This window comes from Myotis lucifugus, unplaced genomic scaffold (assembly GCF_000147115.1).
Source record: "Myotis lucifugus unplaced genomic scaffold, Myoluc2.0 scaffold_61, whole genome shotgun sequence".
Classification (NCBI taxonomy): Eukaryota; Metazoa; Chordata; class Mammalia; order Chiroptera; family Vespertilionidae; genus Myotis; species Myotis lucifugus.
Genome location: NW_005871109.1, coordinates 6,363,662 through 6,376,519, shown reverse-complemented (window position 1 = coordinate 6,376,519; position 12,858 = coordinate 6,363,662). Strand labels below are relative to the sequence as shown.

Here is a 12,858-nt window from a genome sequence, read left to right as displayed (position 1 = left end):
GCAGCAAGCTAACCTACCGGTGGGAGCATCTGCCCCCTGGTGGTCAGTGCACATCATGGCAACTGGTCAACTGTCTGCCCCCTGTTGGTCAGTGCACTTCATAGCGAGCAGTTGAATGGCCTTAACATATCATTGGCATATTACACTTTGGTTGAACGGCTGACAGGACAACTGGACACTTAGCATATTAGGCTTTATTTTATAGGATTGTCTCTGAGAGGCTCTATTTTCCAACTAGTTTTTTTAAATGCTTGTTCCTGTTCCTCAGGCTGTAAATAAATGGATCCAGAATGGATGTTATGACTGAATAAAACATAGCAATAAAACATGGAGGGATGCAGACCACTGTATCCCTCCATTCATTGTCTTGGAATTTGGATGCATGTAGGTAAATGTGGTCAAGCTATAGGAAAAGTAAACAAGGAAATGAGAGCCACAGGTAGCAAAGGCCTTGAGCCTTCCCTCACCTGACTGTATCCGAATCACAGCGGAGATAATATTCTGGTAGAAGATAAGGATAAGGGAGAAGGGACCTAGAAGGATCACAATACCCATTGCAAAGAGGGCCATCTCAGGTTAGTAGGTTTCTACTGAAGCCAACTTCAAGACTGCAGGAGGTTCACAAAAATAATGATTAATTACATTCTGTTCCCAGTATGTGAGACATAAAGTAAATGCTGTGTCTACTAGAGACACAAATGAGCCACTGGCCTAAGATCTTATGACCAGCTGGAGAAAAACCCTCTGGCTCATGAGGGTGGAATAGTGAAGGGGCCTATATTGCAAAAAATAATTAAAATGAGATATCAGAAAAGTCAATTGATTATAAAAGGAACCAGTCCCCTAATTCTCTTGGAAGCAATAAACAGGTCATAGCCATAAAATTAAGTATGTGTTCCCCAACTAAGACAGAGAAGACTCTTAAAATAGATAAAAATGGAAAAATATTACAAATAGGATTCAAAAATCTAGTTAGATAATAACTGATTACTTCTTAATAAAAATCTCATAAAGATAAATTATTTTATAACTTTTACTAATATATATATCTTGGAGTTCTGATTATTTCACTCACTGCATTATAAAAGAAAGCACTAATTAAGGCCTGACAGAAAAGGGGATTTCCCTAAATTATTGTACTATATCACTATTTTTGTAATTGCCGACTTTCACCAAAGTAAGGTGTTTTTTGAGATTAAGTCAAACAGTGAAAAGAGAAAGAATGTCTGAGTCTCTTCAGCAAAGATAATCTCTCAAGAAAAGGCCTTGACCATATTTGCCATGGTTTTTCTGATGGCATCTTTGACCTCCTTGTTCCTCAGGCAGTAGATGATAGGGTTGAGCATGGGAGTGAAGACTGTATATATGGCTGAGATTAATTTGTTAGAATTGAATGAAGCAATGGCCCGAGGTCTAACATACATGAAGATCACAGCTGTGTAGAAGATGACCACCACTGTAAGGTGAGAGGCACAGGTGGAGAAGGCCTTTCGCTGTCCATTGGCTGAGGGAATGTGCAGGATGGTAAATACAATGAAGGCATAAGAAATGACAGTGGCTGAGAGAGGAAACACAAGGATGACTATGGCTAGCACAAAGTCTACCATCTCAGCCATAGAAAAGTCCACACAGGCCAGATTGAGGATGGGGGACACATCACAGAAAAAATGGTTCAAGATATTATTGCCACAAAAGGCAACTTGGGAGATGAAGTATACCTTTACCATGGAAATGGTGAAGCCACTCACCCAGGAACTCATGATTAGTTGAACACAAAATCCTGTGGTCATCAGGACTGGATATCGAAGAGGCCAACGTATAGCCACAAAACGGTCATAGGCCATGGCAGCCAACAGCACACATTCAGTAGAGGCAAGTGAGATGAATAAATAGAGCTGGGTCATGCATCCCAGGAAGGATATGGTATTGGGACAAAGTAGGAATCCAGCCAGCATCTTGGGGACTGTGACAGATATATACCAGGTCTCCAGAAAGGACATGGTACCCAGAAAATAGTACATGGGCTTGTGCAGAGACCCAGTGACCCATACAGTGAAGATGATGACTAAATTCTCCAACAGCACAAACAAGTAGGTGATGAGGAAGAGGAGGAAGAGCAGAACTTGAACCCAAAGGGAAGTAGGGAAACCCAGCAGGATGAACTCACTAATATAAGTGATGTTTTTCTTCCACATGGTTACAACACCAAAAGACAAAGTAGTTAGTGATAGTAGCACCAAGTTGAAGAGTGAGATCAACATTAGCAGAAAAGAGTCCTTAGACTACAGGTTTTTTATTTTTAACTTAACCCTAGTGCCATAATCTGGTCCTTTGGTATGGCTCTGGGTTCACAAGAGGCCACAAGATCTCTCCGAAAATCAGCTGTCAGAACAGGAACTGAAAACAAACCCACCACAGACACAAAGTTAAAAATGACTGTGTTGTACACCTGAAACTAATATATTTTACTAGAGGCCCGGTGCACAAAATTCATGCACCAGGGAGGGTCCCTCAGCCCAGCCTGCACCCTCTCCAATCTGGGACCCCTCAGGGGATGTCCGACTGCCGGTTTAGGCCCTAGTGGGATAGGGTCTAAACCGACAGTCGGACGTCCCTCTCTCAATCTGAGACCGCTGGCTCCTAACCTCTCTCCTGCTTGCCTGCCTGGTCACCCCTAACACCTCTGCCTGCTGGCATGATGCCCCTAACTGCCTCTGCCTGCCAGTCTGATCGCCCCTAACTGCCTCTGCCTGCCAGCCTGATTGCCCCTAACCACCTCTGCCTGTCAGCCTGATCACTCCCTAACTGCTCCCCTGCCAGCCTGATCGCCCCTTAACTGCTCCCCAGCCGGCCTGATCGCCCCTAACTGTCCTCCCCTGCTAGCCTAATCACCCCTTAGTGCTCTCCCCAGCTGGCCTGGTCACCCCTATCCACCTCTGCCTCGGCCCCCGCCACCGTGGCTTTGTCCAGAAGACGTCCAGTCTAATTAGCATATTCCCTTTTATTAGTATAGATGTCACTTGTAATTGAAAAATAAATTTTAAAAAAGAATCTCAAAACAGAATCATGATGTCAGATTCAGGGTTCAGGCCTTCAGATCTAGGTCAGAAAGGGGTCTTCAGTCGAACTAGCAGTAAATACTTTCCTTACCAGCATATGCCAAGATTTCAGGGGCAGCTATAAGGCAGGAGATTGTGATGACTGAAATAAATCTCAAGGATGGTCCAGGAAGCAGGGCAGGGAAGTTCAAAATCTGGAGAAAATAAAAAAAAGAACATTAGCTGGAAGAGACCCTCTTAGCCAGGAGAATTGCCGACTTTGGCCTACTCCTCCACTATGTTGTAAGCCTTTTGAAGTCTTTGGAAGAATATGGCAAAGGTGGTTAACAATTCTCTGCCTATTTTCAGGGACACAGCTTAAAAAATTGAATAAAGAAATGTCTGCCCTTTTAGAATAATTAAACACATTTTAACTTTTTAGGTGGCTCCTAATAATGCTAATAATATATTTAGACATAAGTATCTATAATATATATATAATATTATAGATACATATACTATGTATGTAAAATAGTTATATATATAAACAATATCTATATATATACAGGGTAGGGCAAAGTAGGTTTATAGTTATGAGTACATAAAACAATTTATTCTTGTATTATTTATTAATATTGTATTATTTTCCATATGAACAATTGTAAAACCACTTTTGCCCTACCTTGTATATATACTATATATACATATAGAAGTTCTTATTTTATCCTAAGTTAACTTGTGCATTCATCTATATCCTCTTCAGAGATATTCTACTGCAAAAAAAAAAGAAGTGTTACTTGATTACTTCTACCTACTCCTTGACTTTGAAACTCCTCATTATTATGGACACTGCTTGAAGACAAGTTACAGTAAGAATCTAAGGGTCCTGGGCTTCCCAGGGCACAATATGGACCTAAGGAGAGAATTGAAATTAAAAGAAACTTTCTTCACAAGTAGGGATAGAAGAAAGAGAAAAGTAAGGATAAAAGTTGCCTTGAGATTATAAATAAAATTAATCTAAAAAAGAGAAACATTCTTTTCAAGGAGACCAAGACAGATGACCTGGAAAGGGAAATGCAGAATCCAGAAACTGTGAAGAAGAATAAGATGTGGACTTTCCTCAATGTTTAGTTATTATTTCTGATTTATACATACATTATGGCCTAAACTCCCAGGTCTACAATATAGTAGTTGGTTATATGTGCAGGAAAAAATAGGCACAGTGATATAGAACTCAAAGTTGACTTATTTCTCTACTACATAGAATTATCCTTTAATTAATTTTAACATATCTCTTAGGTCATTTTAGCCCAAGAGGTGTATGGAAGCATATAGCCTAAATCTGAACCATTACAGAACAAGTTTGTGAAGGAATTTTTACGTAAGAACGTACTATCTGCTTTACATCTTATTTCTCGGGAAATTTCTCTATCAGAAATCCCATCTCTTTCTGTATATTAAACTCATTCTTTTCATAAATATTCATTGAGCACTTACTATGTGACAGACACTATTCTAGATGCTTGAAATAGCTCATTGAACAAAGCAGACAAAAACAGTCCAAAAGTCCTAATCTTAAGACATTACATCCCAATGGAGAGATACAAGTAAATACAATCCTTCTGAAGACTTTGAATAAATACAATAAAGATATAGATGTAGGAATTGGTGAATTCTTTGGAGAAAATAGAGTAAGTTAAGGAAAATGAGGGCATGGAGTAGTGGCTGGTTCATATTTTAAATAGCTGATAGGGATAAACCTCATTGAGCGGAGTCATGAAGAAGGCATTAGCCATCTGGCTATTGAGGGGAAGAGCTTTCCAGACAAAGGGAATAGGTAGTACAAAGACCCCAAGTCAGTGATGGTGAACCTTTTGAGCTCGGTGTGTCAGCATTTTGAAAAACCCTAACTTAACTCTGGTGCCGTGTCACATACAGAAATATTTTGATATTTGCAACCATAGTAAAACAAATATTTATATTTTTGATATTTATTTTATATATTTAAATGCCATTTAACAAAGAAAAATCAACCAAAAAATGAGTTCGCGTGTCAGAGGTGTAATAGGTTCGCCATCACTGCCCTAAGTTGAGGCACAGCATGAGGAACAGCAAGGAGTTCAGTCTGGTTGGAGCAGGGTAATGAGAAATGAACCCAGAGAAGGAAGCGGTGGGGGAGAGGATGGTGAGCAGATCACCAGGTCCTTTTAAGCAGCTGTAATCATGTTGGCTTTTTAAGAATTCCCTAGCACAGTGGTCAGCAAACTCATTAGTCAACAGAGCCAAATATCAATAGTACAACGATTGAAATTTCTTTTGAGAGCCAAATTTTTTAAACTTAAACTATATAGGTAGGTACATTGTTATTAACTTAATTAGGGCACTCCTAAGGCTTAGGAAGAGCCACACTCAAGGGGCCAAAGAGCCACATGTGGCTCTCAAGCCGCAGTTTGCCGACCACGGCCCTAACAGATTTTTTGAGTCATTTTCTATAACTTCCAAAGATGGTCAATCAATTTATCACTTTTCCTGAAAATATTCTTTTACTTTGTATCTGCTTTAGAACACTATACAACCAATCAACCACTTTCTTTCCTTACCTTTGTCTGCTTACTTTCTACTGCTGCTACCTTTCTGGTAATACCCAGGTCTTTCGCATCTTTAAAATGTGTTTTAGTTTGCCACCCCCTGACCCCTCCCTCACACCAGCTCCTATACCTTTAACCCTAGCAAGAAAACACCACAACAAAAAGACATTGGAACTATCTAGTAAAGGAGACAGAGAAGGGAACAGAGAATTAGAATATAACGTAATAAGTAAGCATTGCAATGGAATATTGAGTACCGGAAGCCGAGAGTAGAGAATAATTCTTTCTGTCAGAGTAGCCCAGAAGCCTTTCACCAAGGAGGTGCCACTTGAACTGAAATGAAGCATTTCAAGTTTTGAAGGGGGAGAAATAATCAAGAAGAGAAAATAGCAAATGCACAGGCACAGAGCAAAGAGATAAAAGCTAATGATGGAATAAATGATTTGCATTTTGATTAGAAAGAATGGATGGTGTGAATGGATCGAGACAAGGCTGAAGGATGTTATATAATTAGCCCTCTTCCCACTTTTTCCTAATTCTCCCCATTTCCAACACAATGAGTCCTGCAATATCTGACAGTATCTCTTATCACACTGACTACACATGGAAAACAAGATTATTTAATTTACCTGAACTTCCTTTTAGATTTTTAAGATTCATACTTTGTTCTTGAAACTTTGAGTAAGTTGTTAGTACTTTGTAACTGAGGGCCGCTTAGGACTACTGTCCTGCACTTTCTCCCTTTCGAGCACTCACCCAGTTTTCCTGCATAGCTTTCATCATCTTTGCTCCTCATCTCTGCCTTTGTCTATAATCTGTTCAATAATAAAATATTCATCATTTACTGAGTACCTACCATATGGCAGAATTTGTACTGGGTTCTTTCCATACTTTATCTCACTTAATTCTCACAATAACCAAATAAAACAGATATTATTGGTCCCATATTACAGATAATAAGGTAAATAATTTGGCTATACTTATACAAGTAAAAATTGGCAGAGATGGTATTATAACCTAAGACTGTTGGTCTCTACTATGCTATACTCCTCCGTGTTTAAGGATTGATTTCCTCCTCTCTCTCTGCTCATTGCCACTGTGAATTCGTAGTCTGCTCTTTCCGTTTCTTTACTGTGTTGCCTTCTCTCCTGATCCCTGGCTCTCATCCTCATACTGAAATCAATTTTTCTTTTAATTCCAGTCTTTTATGTCCAAACTCCTCACTTCTGAATTTAGCCTTTACACCCCATCTGAGCCTTTGTGATTAGTCTAAAGTTCCAAAACCTGATTTGTCTAGTTTTCCATGAGCAACTTGCTTCCCAAGTCTATAGTCAAGACTTCCTGATATTTGTGATGCTTCTTACCCTAACCCCTATCTGTGTCTAAAGTCTGAATTTACATGACCTCCCCCACTGTACGTTGACCTCTGATCCAGCCACTGACCTGGTGTGTGCCACCCAGTTGCTGCCCATGTCACTACTCTGAAGGTCTTTATTATGATGAGCCTGTTGGCTCAGCCAGAGGAGGGGCTCACCTGCTGAACTGATGTGTATTCCCTGGAAGATGCTACAGGAAGGAGATAGGTTTTATCATGAAGGAAGAGGAAGTTTCAAGAGAACAAAGAGAGTAGTGCAAATAATGGGAGCGATTTTGTGTAATTAGGGTGGAAAGCGCAAAGGAAAATAAAAAGTTCAAGTCTCAGTAAGCATGCACTGCAAGAGGCTGGGACCTGTGTAGAGACTGGCAAAGGCCTGCTGTCCATTTAAGACCATAAGTAGAGATACTAAATAGTGTTCCTGTCTCTAGACTGAGTGATCTTGCTAAAATAGAAAGATGAACCTGTGACTATCCAGTTTAAATCCTTCAGTGGTTACTGTTCATCTAAGTTACTTACTTACATTCCATAGCTGGTGCCTCATGATCTGATCCCCACATTCCTCATGCTAATATTTTTCTTCTGTCAGATACTCAGCCCAAGCTCAAGTCACACTGAAGAATTTGAAGTTCTTCATTACAACATCCTTCTTCAAGGTTTTATCTATGTAGTTACACATACTCTGTCTTCTACCTGAAATTCTTTCTAATGCTTGCCACCTGGCAAATGCCTACTCAGACTTATCCTCTCTATCAAACGATCTCTAACCAGCCCCACTATCATACTCTTCAGCCCATCACCCTTGGCTATCTGGTCTTATAAAATTTTGGACCTTGGAGCATCATATTATGCTAACATGTATCATTTGCTTACCTGTCACCACTCCTAGATTTGTGAATTCCTTGAAAAATACCAATTTTATCCTATCTTCAGCTTGTCTGTCTTATATCAAATGTCTAGCACAGTTCCTGATGCATGGTTGGCACTCAATAAACAAATTATTTGTGATGTTTAATATCAAATATCTCACCTGTTTTTTCTCTTTAGTCACCTGAGTGAACTAGGTCATCTTGGTTGAGTCTGGCTTGGAGATCTTGTTATAGTTGTCCAGTGGTCAGATCTATGGAGAATGTTCTGAAGAATATGGCCTTTTTTGCCCCATGAGTCTTTGTAGCTCCACCTGAAAGGAGTTGCAGATAGGTGACAGAAAGCAATAGGGAAAAGGGGGAAAGGAGAGACATTAAAATAGCCTGATCTAAGCCGTGGAAAATTGCTTCTCTGTGAAACTCAAGAGTTCCATGATTTTGTGATTCTCATCATCTGGGAAAGAGTCTGGGATCCAGATGGTTTTATAGGAAAATGAAAAATTATTTTGCTATTGATTAAAGGAAACATCACCTCAATTTATATATGTGGTTACACTATTAAATCCAATATTCAAAGATTACTTTTTGGCTTATTGGATGCCCCTGTTAGATGATAAAAGCCCAAGATGGGAGGGATTTTTCTTTTTTAATTTTTTCTCTGTGTTTATTTAATATTATCTCTTCCTACTCCCTTCTCTCTTGCTCTCATTCTCTGTTTTTCTGCCACTGATTGTATGTTGACTCCTCACACAGTCCTCAACCAGGCAGAACAGAGAGCCCACTGCTTAGTAGAGACAACTACTGTTCTTTAAATGACATATCCTTGGGGATCTTGTTCTAGGATTTTGAATAGCAACAATGACAAAGAAGTTAGAGACATTTCCCTAGTGATCTCGAAGGGTCAACAGAAGTGATACTATATCATTATCAGATGGAGAAACAGAACAGCAAAGGTTTTATGGCAAATCACCCTGGTGATTGATTCTAATTCTAGTCTCAAGTCTTGATTTTCCTTCTTCTTTGTGGTCATTTGGGAAGTAACTATAACTCATATCCTATTACTTTAAAGCGTTAATGTTATTCAGAGGGGTTGCTGGTGAGAGGATTAAAATACACAAAAGATGAGTTAGCAGTGTTAATAGTACATACTAACTTCTAGGGCAGTGGTTCTCAACCTTCCTCATGCCGCGACCCTTTACTACAGTTCCTCATGTTGTGGTGACCCCCAATTTCATTGTTAGAAATTGAACATAATTAAAGCATAGTGATTAATCACAAAAACAATATGTAATTATATATGTGTTTTCCGATGGTCTTAGGTGACCCCTGTGAAAGGGTCATTCGATCCCCAAAGAGGTCGCGACCCACAGGTTGAGAACCGCTGTTCTAGGGAGAAGCACAACTTCCGCTCCACTCCCTCCACTCAAGAGAAGAGTACATACTCCTAAGCATCGAAGGTAAACAGCTGCACATAGACCTAGGAAATTGAACTTTGGCCAATAAAGTTTAATGTAGCCAATTGTGGCTCTTTTGTCTTTTAAGGGAACTTGTCTCTTCCTCTTGGGTCATTCTGCACGGCTCTTCTCTTTTGCATGTCACGTGAGTAGTTGTTGAGAATAACTCAAAGAAAGAGATTTAGAAGGAGGAGTATTCATTCATAGCAATCCAAGAAGAAAATAAGCGCAAGGATCAAAAGCAAAGGAAGGCAGGAGACAAGGCAAAGGAGAGGTAGCTGATAGCTAAGCCTCAGATTGAAACCTTCTCTTACTTCTAATTTAATCTTTCCATGTCTCCTGTCATAGTTTTATCATCAGAGTGATGAGGCTGTGAGGGCCATAATTAGACTGTAGGTTGGGGGAAAGTATAAGGACACTGCTCAGACTTTTCAAAGTCAAAGAGTTGGGCCAGTGGAACAAGAAATGACCTTGTTTCTCGAATATGGTCCAGGCCTGCTCACTGATTAAGAGATTGAGGACACAGATCTAATATGTGACAGAACGTGTCTTTGCCTGCAACATCTCCTCTGCATATATCTCTTCTGAAAACAGCAAGTGTGGTGGCAGCAGCTGAAGGTTATTGTCCAATATTTGAAGATTTTCTTTGTACCCTGTTAAATACCTTTCTTTTATAGATAAGATCAACAAACATAAGTACACTAACAGTAGAGTGTTTTAAAGCATTTATGTGAACTTATGTTCTGGACTAAAATTCATGAGTAAGAACAAAGATAATTTTTTATTTGTGAATTTATTTTTATTAAAATACATAGTTATAAATAGTACATCAATTCATTTATTAAAAATAAAATTAGATGAAATAATTATAAAATTCAACAAAAAAAGTTATTACTATATTTACCTGGTTATTTCCATCATTCATTTCATGTAGGGGTTTATGTGATATTTTTCCATGTATACTTATAAAGAGCTCTGCTTCTCAATATTAATAAGGTTTACTGATTTTATAATTATATTATCAATAGCTGAAACACTGGAATTCTAGGTTAATTCCAGATACTTTAAGGACTAGTTAAACTATCCATTCAATCTCTCATGCCTGAAACCTTTGAATTATTATTAACTTTAAATTTTTTTATCCCAAAACACCCCAAATATTCAAATGACTAAGGTAGTTTCTACAGTATTTAAAAAAATTGAGGACTGCCATCCATAGAGCCATAAAGAAATCTGTGAATACATAAGAGCAATTCCTTGCAGAAAACAGAGAATAACAATCAGTTGTGTGCCTGCTATGTGTAAAAGACTTCACATGTTATCTAATTTAATGCTTCCAACAACTTTATAAAATGTTATTAATAGTCCCAGTTTTTAAACAAGAAAATGGAGATTCAGGATGAATAATAATTTTCCCAGAGTGATTGTATCAGTCTGTTCTGTTTCAAATAATGGAATTCACCTTAGTTCAAGCAGAAAGAGAATTGGTTTTTATAAAATCATAGAGAGGGCTGGAGTAGGAGGCTTTATTCAGGCTGAACACCAGGAACAATCCCCCAAACCCCCTTGTTTCAATCATAATAGAAAAAGCAGCTGTGGCTACTGCTCCCTCTCAGAGCTGATGAACCAGAATCTGCTGGATCCCCAACTTTGGCCATAATCCATATCAACTAAATGAACATCCCACACTCAGCTTTCGTCTGCATGAGACTTATGTGTGAATCAAAGTCTCATAAAAGTGCATGAGACAGGAACCTAAGCATAAATAAAAGCCTGAGAACTGTAGTGTTAAGCTCTCCAGCCTCAGCATGTTAGAAAGTATTGAAATGGATGTGAAGAACTAATCATATTTGTCTCAGTCTAAAAAATGGAAGAGATAGAACAAAATAAAATGGGAACTGTGCCAAAAAATATAGGAAGGTATGGGTACTGTGGCTATCAATTGAAAGTATGGCATCCACTCAGACAGGGATTTATTCATCAAATATCTATTGACCATTGAATACCAAGTAAGTAGAAATAATTTTTAGTAACTGAAAGTCATAAAGAGATATCTATGATATGAGAAACTTACAATCTAGTATGAGAAATACTATGTGTATTTGAATAATTATCAATATAAGGTGGAGTCTGGAAGAGTATTATAACCAAAACATTGTCACACTAAACAGGAGTTAAGCACAGCAAGAGACCACTTCTTCCAGATAGGCATGGGGGTAGATCTGCACAAGCTGGGGGCTGGAAAAATGAAAACATCATGGAAAGCTTGAAACTCCAGTTGAGTTTTAAAGATCTTATGATCAATCCTGTTTATCTTGTATTTTGTTGAATAATTTAGAATTATATGTGTTAAACGTTGTGCCAGATGCATGCACATATATTCATTTTCATGTAACCTTCATACCAACTTTTGAAGGTAGATATTTCACAAATTTGGAAACTGAAGTTCAAAAACATGAAGCTCAAATAACCTCTGAAAAACATAAATTAACAGTTAATAATGCCAGGGTCTTATGCAAAATATTTGTCTCCCAAGAACATCTACTTTCTCATCATTTTCCCACTTGTCAGTGAAGCTGTTTTAAAAGTCTGATTATATTATTTATTAGATGATAGTCACCTGGGTGAGTGGATTAGAACTACCTGGAAAATTATTCTACAGATCATAAAATATAGTTTTACTCTGATAAGAGAATAAGTGCAACCTAATAGGGAAAAAGTAAAGAGATAGTTCACTGCAGTAAAGTTACACTGGTTCTGATAGGAACTAAGGCTTCCTAGTGACATATAGAGTCTTACATTAAATGGCAGAAAAGTTGAGCACAATATCTTCAACACCTGAGTTTAAATTTGCTCAGTGTGTTAGCTCAGACATCTCAGAATCGATTCAATTTGCCAGTAGCATGTGGATGGAAGAAAAGTGGAAGTAATTTATGGAGAAATATTTAAAAATTAAATGTGGAATAAGTGATTTTGTATTTTAATTCAAGTTTTGTTCTATATCATACTTAAGTAGAAAATGAGGTTTACTTAGGTGATGTTACTTATTTCAAAATTTAAACCCATGTCTGTTTTTAAAGTGGTATACTCATTATAAGCAGTCCCACCAAGGTTTACTTCAATTTGACTAATATTTATTAAATACCATATATGATCAGAATCCTAGTAAGAAACAGCAGGCAATTTCTGCTGATATTTTCACTTTTTATTTTTAAAATATAATTTTATTGATTTCAGACAGGAAGGTAGAGGGAGAGCGAGACAGAAACATCAATGTTGAGAGAGAATCACTGATCACCTGTTTCCTGCAAGCACCCCACACTGAGGATAGAGCCCACAACCCGGGTATGTGCCCTGACTGGGAATGGAACCATGACCTCCTGGTTCATAGGTCAACACTCAACCACTGAGATACTGGCTGGGCTGAAATTTGTATGTAGAATTAAATGCCACAGCTGTCAACCGAAGTTGGGTGAGGTGAAGGCAACTGACAAGGGTGTCAGGCCACAGAAGGACTGGCAGTGCTGGTACCAGAGC

The 12,858-nt window shown here is 38.4% G+C and overlaps 1 protein-coding gene and 1 pseudogene across 1 annotated transcript; both read right to left on the bottom strand.

Moving 5' to 3' along the window:
* Positions 1 to 223: 223 nt before the first annotated feature.
* LOC102438620 lies at positions 224 to 1,080 on the bottom strand (annotated as a pseudogene).
* Positions 1,081 to 1,253: 173 nt separating this feature from the next.
* On the bottom strand, positions 1,254 to 2,195 carry LOC102428377 (olfactory receptor 6-like). The gene has a single exon (XM_014456666.1). The coding sequence runs from the start codon at positions 2,193 to 2,195 to the stop codon at positions 1,254 to 1,256; it is 942 nt and encodes a 313-aa protein (XP_014312152.1).
* Positions 2,196 to 12,858: the final 10,663 nt, after the last annotated feature.

Excerpts from the sequence above, each read along its gene's own strand:
- LOC102428377 (XM_014456666.1), bottom strand. The coding sequence starts at position 2,195 with ATGTGGAAGAAAAACATCACTTATATTAGTGAGTTCATCCTGCTGGGT.